Source organism: Coccinella septempunctata, chromosome 1 (genome assembly GCF_907165205.1).
Source record: "Coccinella septempunctata chromosome 1, icCocSept1.1, whole genome shotgun sequence".
Classification (NCBI taxonomy): Eukaryota; Metazoa; Arthropoda; class Insecta; order Coleoptera; family Coccinellidae; genus Coccinella; species Coccinella septempunctata.
Window position 1 is genome coordinate 51,367,094 of NC_058189.1, and position 12,204 is coordinate 51,379,297.

At 35.0% G+C, this 12,204-nt stretch overlaps 1 protein-coding gene across 2 annotated transcripts in view; it reads left to right on the top strand.

Moving 5' to 3' along the window:
- LOC123312446 (transcriptional activator cubitus interruptus) overlaps window positions 1-12,204 on the top strand; it is a 130,451-nt gene that overhangs the window by 113,634 nt on the left and 4,613 nt on the right. For both annotated transcript variants that reach the window (XM_044896889.1, XM_044896897.1), the window contains exons 2-4: window positions 1,832-1,956; window positions 11,307-11,405; window positions 11,735-12,192. In XM_044896889.1, coding sequence (XP_044752824.1) covers window positions 1,832-1,956; window positions 11,307-11,405; window positions 11,735-12,192 — 682 coding nt within the window. The remainder of the gene's footprint in view (window positions 1-1,831; window positions 1,957-11,306; window positions 11,406-11,734; window positions 12,193-12,204) is intronic.

Below are 12,204 nucleotides of genomic sequence, written 5' to 3' on the forward strand. Positions count from 1 at the left end.
CTAACAATTAATTTATTCACCACAGCTTACTAACTGAATTTTTATGACAATTCGGATTTTTCTGAGGATTTCGAGAATCGTTAGAAAAAAATTTCTCGAAATCGATAGCAGATATGATGAAACTACAAGATACCATAAAGTTAAGTATAACAACTGAGCTTTTAATAATAATAATAAAGGATTTTCATTTTGTACTCTATGAATACAATAATGAGGCGAAGTTTAGCCTATAGCTATTCAACTTAACCTCTTACAATAATTTTATCGAAAACAAATATGAAAAAAAAAATTCTGATATAACATAACGAAACAAGATGAAAAAAAATTATTTTCTACAAAAACTACAACTATACTATACTACAAAATAAGAAGCTTCTTTTAACATTTTTTTAAATTAACAGTGGCTCAACATAAAAAAGTTTGGAGGAGAACAGTGTTCCAGAAGAAATATCACCCTGTAGATTTGCTACCGAAATTGGCATGTCACATGGTGGGAACTATCAATTATATATAATTATAAAGCATATGGATGCATACTGCTATCTTCGCTCTGAGAGTTAGGAAATTGAATTGGGTTGGTTCCCGTTTCTCTGTCAGATGTCGGTACGATGTATTTATACATCATACCCGCTACTGATAGGGAATAAAAGGAGCCGGCAATTTATAGCATTTCGTTGACGAATGAGTTTAGTTGCTCAACCGAAACCATGGTCAGCATCTACTCTTCGTCAACGAAATGAAAATTCTAGTAATACTTCGAGCGATGGTAGTTTGTTAGTTCGATTTAGATCGTAACATTCGTTGACTTAATTATCTGCGGATGTTATGTATCTGAATTAATTTGTTTACTATCAATTATAATATTTATGCCAAATTTCAGTTGAAATTTTGTGAAGATATTATAAGAGAAAAACTTCTAACTTTAACACCCTGTATCTCGGAAATGAATCGTTTGCAGTGCCATGTTTATGAGAATGTTTTTCTTGAAACTACTCAAGGAATCTCCTCTTTTCGTTTGTACCTGCAATTTAGGAACCTGTACAGGGTGGACAAAATTCGTGGTCTACTGAGGGGATCTCGAGAACTATATATAGCCTCTAGATCTAGAAGAAAACAGATCTTTTTTCATGACTAATCCAAATCTGAAAACAGAATCGGCCTATCATTTTCAGATTTCGAGTTTTAAACAAAAATTTACATTTTGACGATTTCGAAAAGTTCTCATAACTTTTTTGTCTTTGGAATTGCAGATCTGAAACTTAAACCTTCTTAGGCACTTTCATACGTAGAATCTACGGACAAAATATTTTTTTCTAATTCAAAAATAAAAAATTCAATAAAAGTATGCCATTAAAAAAAATGAAAGTTCACCTAATGATTCGAAATGAAAAAATATTTCGAGCTCATCATTGGATTCTACGTAAAAAAGTGCCTGTAGAAGGTTCAAGTTTCAGATTTGTAACTTCAAAGATAAAAGAGTTATATATGAGGACTTTACGAAATTGTCAAACTCAAAAACGAAGTATCGTAGGAGGCTGCGGTTTTCACCATTCTTTGTTTCTCCGAAAATGGGCTGGAAATTGTGTCATCCATTTTCTTCTAGCTGCTATAGTTCTCGAGATCCTCTCAGTAGACGAATTTTGCCCACCCTGTACAAGGGATGACCGATGGGAAATCTCACGTTCCCAGTTACATGGACATTGTCAGTCTACATAGATTGAAGGTTCTACTGCGATAGCGAAGTACTCGTTCAAATTATGATTTTTTTAGTTTCAAAATATAACCTTCATCAATCCCACTTCAAACCTGAAATATGAATTTTTTTTTGCAGAGTAAGCGGAGGTCCAGGAGGTGGATTTCAACTCCTTGGACGGGAATTCCACCCTGCCTACCGCCTGCCAACCCATATGGAGTATCTGTATTCGCTCCAGCATTCTACCGCCAATTCTATTCATGGTAAGTTCATCATACGTTTCGGAAGAATCTCCAGTAAACGCTTGATAATTTATAAAGTTGTGAAAAAAGTCAATTTTACACTTCTCTTTGAATAATTATGCTTTAAAAATTGGTATATAATTATACAGGGTGTTTCAATCCCTCACGAAAACGAAAGAGGATTGTTTTCGATAATACTTCAAAACATTAATCACTCCTGAAGTGTATGTCAATGGCCAAATCATCCTCACAAACAAACGTTTCTAGCACAAAAAGTCAGGGTTGCTAAGAACTCAACTACCCTCCACTCCTTGAAGAGGGTGCATTATCTACTTTTCATTCTATGCATGCATCCTTCTATTTGCTGTTTTACTTTCGATAAAACGCAACTAATAAGTGGGCGAATATTCATTGAAATATGGATGGAACAGAAAAATGATCATTGAATCATCTCATAATGATAATTTTCTTCTTCCCTATTGTATCTATTCATATCCAATCATTGAATATTCAGAATCGAACTCGAAAAAGGTTATAACACCTTTTGCAATGTTTATAGATACACTCTGCATTTTCAGGAATATTCCGAGAAACTAAAACAGAAAATTCATTAGTTCCAATTATAGTTAAATCTGCTGAGAGCTATCATCATATATCATTAGCAATTTTTATTGGATGACCATATTTAATTATTTGAATTCTGAAAGCAGATGATAGAGTTGCATTATTGCTTGATGAGTTCATTTTCTTTGAATCGTCTGGACATTTTCCGACTTACCAGACTTCAATAAAAACTGGTAAACTGGTTCGAATGTTACATGACGAAATATAAAAATTCTTTATACAACTTCGAAAGTGCATCCGTATAACTACGTACCACGTTCAGAAAGCAACAATTCCCATATAAGCACCGAAGACCGGCCGCGCAGAGCTATCTGCGATCAGAATTTAATAACATCATCGACGGCAACAATACGACGATCAATCTCTCTTGTCCATGACTTTGTTATCGGTTCAAGATTTCTGCATTTTTAACAACACGCCTCATAATGTATGAGGTATTGTGTCTGCACAATCAGCTGTCCGTGTACCCAGTACTTGTCGACAACGTCGTGTTGTGAGGACTAGTACTTCATCGAGCATGTTGCCACGGTCAATAAATGATAGTAAGTGGAAGGTAATTCAGACATTTATACTGATCACAATCTCAAGTATCGTGTCAACTGCTCAAATTGTGTTCTGTTCAGTTCGTTAACGAATCGATATCAGCCTGAGGTATGAATATTTCATGATGGCTGTAAACTCGACAGTTTGTTCTCGTTAATTTGATCGAATTTCGTCCACGAGTATCGAGAAACGGATCATTTTTAGTAATCTTGAGGGGAGTTCGAGATGAAAGAGAATGAAAGTCAAGAAAGTCATGCCACGACACATAATTTAATAAGGTGCCGCGATATACCGACATAAATTACTGAGAGGGTGTTACCACCTGTACCTGATTTCTGCGCGAGTGTTGGAAGACAATTTCGAAGACAATTTGGACATTCCTCAGCTGAAACCTGAGAAAATAGTTCATTATAATACAAATGCTGTAGTATTTGTATTTAAATATAAACTACTACTCATGTATGTAATGAAAATCTAATGTCACTTCTTGTTGAAGGGGATATATACCAAACCTCCTTCACTAGCTTATCTGATAGTTCATATGTTTTAAACTTACACTGACACCTAGAAGATTGATATTACTATCATATCACATTATGATCGCTCCTCGTCTGAACTTTTTGAATTATTTCATTGAAAACTATGATTATTGTGTCCTCCACTGTTAAACCAAAAAGAAATTCTTTTAGTAGGAACAAGGACAAACACCTAAAAACTCTTAGATTATATTTGGCAACGTTTCGTGGATTTTCATCTACTTCATCAGGCCTGAAAACCTCAAGAATTACTACAGACCTATACACAACAATAGTATAAAAATTACCTCTATAAATGAAAGTTTTTAAAAGAAAGTGTTGAACATAAATTAAATGGTACCATCAGTCATCAATCATGTAATTTATCATATAAAAGCACATCCAAATCAAACAACGTTAGAAAATTCTAGAATTAAGGGTTGCAGAAAATATTAACCTCAAAGAGGCCCAGTCATGAACTGTCAACCACCAACCACGATTACTGATGTTACCTTTTAATTTATGTTTAACTCTTTTTTTTACTCTAATTTATAGATAGAGGTAATTTTTCTACTATTGTTGTCTATATGTGTGTAGTCATTCTTTCAGGCCTGATGAAGTTGATAAACATCCACGAAACGTCGCCAAATTCAGTCTGAGAGTTTTTCGGTGTTTGTCCTTGTTCCCACTAAAAGAATTTCTTTTTGGTTATTTAAATGAGTTCGAGCAGATCCTTCATTCCTAAATTTGTTGAATATCTTTTCAAGGGCAAGGAAAAGGGCCTTAATATTTGGTTTGCATGTATAGCTTGATAAACCCTTCATGAATAGGCCACAACATTGTATAACATTTTCTCACTTCCAAAAAGGCGCAAAGTAAAACACTTATATAGGTCTGTCTGTCTGAGCATATTTAAACAAGAAAATCTGATTTACTGAATTTCTTCCAAGTAACAGGGCGTAGATGATCATATGGCCTTGAAAACGCAGATTTCTATAATTGAACCATAATTCGAGGCAAAAATGAACAATTTGGTTGAGCTACCGCTCAACTAAATCGAAATGTGTTAGGCTTGTATTAATCTTGAGGTTTCACACGCTTTTCAGTTCATAGAATAAAAATTATGATGCATGTACGACAATCCCAATTCATTACGAAGGCAATGTATAAACATTTTTAGATTCACAAGCAAACAAAATAGGGGAGAAAGCATTCGAGAGGTATATTTCTCGATGCCCAAGACAAAGCGAAAGCAAAATGATATCGGCATAAACAAAAACATTTCATAACCGAACCTCCGAATTCTCCAATTACACAAAGCATCACGACACGTCTCTGTCTGATTTGTTTATAACCCTGTCACCGGATGCGAGGGTGTTCAACCCTACCCGGCGTAGTGTCGTGTTTCACTCCGGAGAGTAGCTCAAGAATCATTATTCATTATCGAACAATCTTCTCATTATATTCTGGACCCGCATACTGTACCTAATTGCTCTGCGGTACGTGTAGTCTAACTCATTTCCTAACGGGCTTCAAGTCCGGATATCCTCCTTTATTTGAATAAATGATTGTCGTCGGAACCATTGGTAAGCACAAACGGAGAGATTAACGAAGTATTGATCAGTCTAATTTGTGACAATTTGAAGCGTCTTCGTTAAGGCGAGTTCAGACGAAGCGCACCTACTAGCGCCTGAATTTCTACGAATATGCAGGATGTATTTGAAGGTGAGGCTTTTTTCAACACAAGGTAGAACTGGTCAAAATGACAAAGTTGAAAAAAAATCGAAAATGATTACTGAAATAGATCCTAATACGACCCTAGTCCGTTTGTTAGCTGAATTATCGCAAAGCAGTGTTTGTCGTTTAGGATATTGACTCACTTGGGATACAAGTGAAAAAAATAGAATAACAAGTAGGTATTTCAAAATCATACCAATAAAATTCGTCTTAATTATTCACGAATTTTTTCACAATGGGCATCACAATCTTCTTGTTCGAGCATTCCAACAATCGTCGTAAAAATGAGATGAAATGGGGAAACATCATAACACTTTTTCAACATAACTAACATAAGCACTTTCTAGAAACTGACTCGATTTTCTAATTTTTTTTCACCCTAAATTTCACGATACAACAATTATGATTCTCTCAAAAATGACCTGATGCACCTAATCCGAAGAACTTGGTACTGAACCATTCGTGGTCCAGCAATATGTTTATGTTTTGTTTCGTTTTTGCGATGCCGGAGTCACCTTCCACAGTCCCGTACTTTAAACTCAATGAAATTTTATCGAACTTCTATGGGTTGTATCTCAGCCATTTTGAATATTTTATAAAGACAACTTTTGATTAAACGACTCATTTTGATGAGTTCTACCTTCTGTCGAAAAAAAAAGCCTCACCTTTGAAAACACCCTGTATATTTGTTCAAATCAGGAATAGAAATGATCAATTTTACAACCATCCATCTCACTTGGTATGCGAGGAGCCTTTTGGTTTGAAGAAGCCTCAAAAGGCCAATTTGTGTTTTCAACTCGAATTAATCTTCATTAGTATCTGATGATCCAGTATTACAGCTGAAAATAATGCAATTCTGTATTAAAGTGCCATTGAAGAAAATGGACAACGATAAGTTTAGACCCAAAGCGGACCCTCTAAATTAATTCATCATTAATATCAGGAATTCTTCGTGAATAAATATGAGGTCTTGAACACGACAATTAGTTTACCTTTATGAAAAAGCACCGAAAAGTAAAGATAACCATCCAACATCTCGATCTAATTTCAGATTTCTTCGAACCATATATTTTACCGCTGAAAAATTCAAATGAGATCTTGATAGCCGTCATATAAAATGAACACTTCTTAAAAGGTTCAGAAACTCTATATATAGTTGATGAAAACCAGAATACACAGATATAATTTCAAAGCTAATTCGATGTTTCCACTAAAGGTAAGAGACGACGTCCAGGTTTCTTCAACATAACAGCCAAATTAGATGCGCATTCTTTTTACTGAAATACTACATATGATTGAAGGATAGAGGTGCTTGCATTCCTCCTTTAACTTATTATGAGTTTTCTCTCCCAGTTTCTTAAACACAAAGAATAATAATAATTCTAACACTGAGGCATTTTCACTAATAATTTATTATTTATTATCATTCCTTGTGTTTCAGATATTGGGAGATAAAACCCATACTAAGTAGCAGGAAGAATAACTTCCTATGCATTTCGATATCACCAATATTTTTTTCATTCTTCGGTGCACGTATGTCATCAGCGGAAAATGTGATTCCTTCATTTCTACTACAAAGTAGATTTGGGTGATACTTTGATACCCAATGAATGTGGTGATATAAATCACAACTTGTGTGGCGATCCAATCCCAATATGGTGACCGGATCTGTTAAAGATAGGTGTAAATGACAGGTGAAGCCTAAATTAATAAAAATTAGGGATCGGTGAAACATTATACATTCCAAATACCAACGTTTTCGAAAACAAATTGTGTTGCTCTCGATGATTGGCAAAATAAATTCTCGACAAGTCCGTTACGTTATGTGTTATCTGTCGGGATTCACTTCTAAGTCAGTGGCGGCAAAGAATTTTGGGATTAGGGACAAACATGCAGGACCAAAAATAGTTCATTCAAAAAACGGATGCGGAATGACGATTCAAGTATATTTTGAAAGATTTTCACAAAATGTTTCCCATTGAATTGCAACAATCAGAAGTTTACTAACTTCTTTTCCTTAAAAGCAATGAACTCTCGAATAAACTACAACTGCGTTATATTTGAGATTATAATTCAGTAACGAATAAAAGCTTTCCTATGCAGCCATATACACTAAGCGTTTTGTATTCATTTGGAAACAATATTAGAAGTAGTTTGGGTGCTTCTTGCAAGAAGAAGTGAAAAACTAGAATTGAAAGGAATTGTAGATTCGAAGTAATATTCGTAAATTTGCGAAATATATTAAATACACATAAAAACCATCAGAGAATTCTTAAGCCTTCACTTCTTCTTGGTCTGATCCTTAATGATAAAAAGTTCAACCTCAACTTCCGAAACATTTGAAGAAGATCAGAAAACCTTATGCAAGAGAAATCTCGTAAACCCCGCCATTGGCTTAGAACCAGTATTTACTTATACTTGAGCTCGATTTTACGAGGAAAAGCTCGGTTATAAACGTCGGCATATATTTTTTTATAGTCAATTTGGTCCGATATTTTAATATCCAATAAAATGACAACATTCTCCCGCAGCTTGATTCCGAACAAGGTTGGATGTCGTTAAATAAATATTTTATCGATATGAAGCAGTCTCGAATACAGATCTATTAAAATTATTATCATAATTTATTTTGATACGGTTTTATCTAACTTTGGACAAGTTTTTTCGAACGTTGCCTCTTTATTATGTATCTCTTTTATGGGAAAGACCATAATTTTGTCGCTGATGAATAGAAATCAGTTAGAAACTTAATTTTGACGACTGAATTTAAATTGGATGCCTTGTTATTCATTCTAAACAGTCGCCTATAACCAAAAGGGATTCGAGAAACCGTTAAATGCCTTAGCCGAAATTAAATACAATAATTGTCAACAGGAGTCTCTTGTATCTTTTATTTCTCATGATATTGATTGCCAGAAACTTCAACAGATAATCCTTGACAAGTCATATATGTAACTTCTGAAATCGGTGTCCAGAAATTTAATTTTTTTTTTATTTTGAAGGTTGTTCCATAAAAAGTAAAATAAGATGAGCTATAAATACAGAATTTAACAGAACAATTTTTATTGAAACTGAAGGACCATTGTCTTCCTGAAATTTTTATGTCATTACATGAAAATATTCCATACCATATATGATGCAAAATGCTTCCATCTGCAGATTGTTGCAGAGATACCAGTTCCTGCAACATTCCACAATATCCCAAATTATTCGGTTATTGTCTGTTACCGAATAGCAAATTTCAGAATATTCCAATATCGATATCTATTGAACTTAAAATACAGAAGTTTTTAAACCTTTCAGACCCTTGGGTGATTAATACTTGGCACCAAGTCAGTAAAAATTACTTACTAAATAGTAGGGATCTTATGTTTTAGTCTATGTATGGCGGCAAGTTTAGTATTCGCAGAAGTTATACCTATATGACGACCTCAGTATAAGGCCTAACAATTATGTGGAAAATCAGCAATGATTTGTATCAATATGGTGGATGCACTCCTACATTATTTCGTAATAATTTGCCATCTTGAAATGAATGGAGATCTTGAAGTACTTCGTGCCAATTGAACTAAAAATATTCGTCAACTTCCACATCGAATATATGTCCAGAAATTCATTGAGTCTAGTCTGTCACCTCAGTTATGTTTGGTGAAAGTATGGCGAATGCGCTTGCGACAATTGTCGAAAAGCTGTAAATGATGCTTTCTAATGCAAATACAAATCATATAAACAAGGATGTCGTGCATCAATCCCATGATAACTGAATGCCCAATGCCCCATAGCCTATTACCCCTTCTAAAATAAGAACTTTTACAATCGGCCGTAAAACTACAAGACGATGAAACCGAAAGTTTATTATAGGCGCGCGGCAGGATGTGCACACGCTCTCATCGTTTCAACTGTCGCTAGCATATGGTTATGATGACCAACAGAACAACATTGTTCGGAGGCGAGTTGCTCGAACCCGATCTAATTTTAAACATTCATCGAATCCATTACCGATTCACAACATAAGAAAGAAGGCTCCACGAAACCCCATCAATACATCGACTGAGCAAGACCTACGAGCTTGTTGAAAAACAGATCACGGTCGACAAATGAATGTGGAAAGTGGAACAGAATTGAGGCTGCTTCACGATGAATCACAAAGCAGAACTCTCACTATGCCAGTAGGTACAGATAATAAGTTACCTTCCATAAGGAACTTTTTGAATCATCATTAAAAATAAGAGACCTCATGTCATATGAAACGTATACATTTCTGAAAATGATTCAAAAAATCCACTGGAGGTAACATGAAAGAAGATCCAGTGCCATTCAACAATAATCTGATCTTGGTTATTTGAAAAATGTCGTTGTATGAAACTGCACCCAGCAATGAATTCAGCGCATTCACCATTTTGTTGTTCCAGTGCATACTTGTCATATTTCTTAGATTTTTGTATGAAACCTACATTCACGTGAGAAAGTTGAGGGCTTTAATCGTATATTTACTTCATCTTGTTACCAAATGAAAAACAAAATCTCGAAGAAAAGTGCAAGAAAATGCTGGTCAAAAGTTGTTTCAACTTCCTATTGAAAAATACATGTTATATATAGTTTTTTAGGTTAGAGTAATAAGATTTTACAGAAATTATCTACCGATTCAGTATTCACAATACCAAAATACAATATTCAAAAAAATACTTGTACTCTTCGACTATCAAAAAAAAGCCAAACCTGGACTAGTCAGAAGAGAGTATCTATTGCCAATCTAATCTTCGACAATCAATACAACTTGAAAACTATCAAATAACCCTTTCTTTCGATATTTCTTCATTTCAAGCTTTGAGTTATTTATTACCATCATCTTGTATAGAGTATCAATTCCTCATTTCTCTCTGAAATATGCATCAATTGAAGATCATATTTCGTGTATTATTTATATCTTGCCTTCCCTGTCGATGAATCCATCTCACTTTTGTTATCTCTTTCACCGGAGATGCTAATGAGGCATGTTGACAGGGCGCCGTACATTTGTAAGAAGAGTCAGAAATAGACCAAGAAGATAACCGTTCATTTTATTCTTCACGACAGGAAGAACTAATTATATATCACCGTATGGTTTAAATTTTAATGAAGGATGGCACTCCAGGAAAAATTATTTATGTTAACGTTCAATTCATCTTATTTTTTAATCGTCGGTATGTAAATATTTTGAGTCGAGCATTTTTTCGCTCACATTTGTAATTCCAACACGTAGATATAAGCTTCCGATCACATTTGTGTCAATAATACATGGCACAAGCTGAGTTCGGAGCTGTGGGCTTGATTCTGAAATTCCGAGTAAATTGCTGCTGAATGTCCTCTTTTATTCTGATCATGTTTCACCTTGTAATTTGGAGTCACTCTCAGCGGAAAATACTTATCTCCATTCGAAATGATGAATGACTTCCATCTTGCCTTCTCATCACTCATTTTCAGTCTTGAAGTCAGTCGAAACGAATATATAAATAATCTAACTGATGAGAAGTACTCATAAGCGTGGCGCCTGGAATATAAATACGTAGAATGGGCCACATTTCATCGCATAATTCATGAAGATCCATTTTTGCACCGTGTAAAATAGGATCAAGTGCAAACCAGATATTTTTACATTTGTCCTTTTTTATATTAATTCGTCAATATCCTTCCGCTTGAATTGATTAACTTCATGAAATGGAAAATTAATATTCGGTAGTTTAGCACCTGGTTAATTCAGTTAATGTATAGGAATAATTTTAATAAGCTAAGTTTTTTCTGCTAAGACCGTTTATTTTTAAGATATACAGTGTATTTTGTATATTTTGTTATGCGTTTTCTAAATAATTTCATCAAGAACTTCTGCAAAAATCTTAGCTTTATTTGATACATATGGTAGATAATAATAGTCAATGGAAAACAGCATATCCTAATGAAAAATATTTTTTACAGGATTAGGATTGTCATCCGAATACCTCAGCACAAGGGGCCTCACCGAACTTCACCCATCCTCCACCCTTACTAGCGCTGAATTTCCCTTTAGTATAGATGGTAAGAACAAAAATTCAATTTTCTGTAATCTATTTGAAATATGTAGAACAAATTGATTCAGGCGCATAGCACACGTCGATATCAATATCAACAAAAGAAATGAATCGAACTAGCAATACGTCATCATTTCGATTAAGAGTGACAACAGAAAGACCATCCCATCGAAGATGAGAACAATGATTTATTTGACAATAAAATATTTATCAATTTTTCACCAGTTTCATGAATGCTATGAACAACCTTATTTTCCGTTATATTATAATAGTTTTGGTCTTCATCTTGAAACTGGTGCCTTCTTATAATAATGATATAACTTCATTTTATTGCAGGTTCAAGACTAAACAGCCCCCGACCAGGCAGCATAAGGCAGTCGAGGAAAAGAGCATTGTCCTCGTCCCCGTATTCTGACTCCTTCGACATAAATTCTATGATAAGATTTTCCCCGAATTCCCTGGCATCTATCGTAAATGGCTCCAGATCCTCCAGCGCCAGTGGCTCCTATGGACATTTGTCCGCGGGCGCGCTCAGTCCTGCCCTCAGCATGCACCATAGCATGCACCTTCAACAGATACAGGCGCATTTGATGAGGAGTGGGGGTTCGTTGTTACCCCTTGCTCCTACTGCCCCACCTCCACACCCAATGTATTCTTTGGGACATCACCCCTTGCACATTACTTCCTCCCTCAACAACTCAAAGACTGATCTCACAGACCATCGAAAGAAGTCTGATACAAATACGTTAACGCAAGTTGATGTGGAATCTTTATCAACAGTGAGAAAGGTCAAGGTAGGTTCAGAA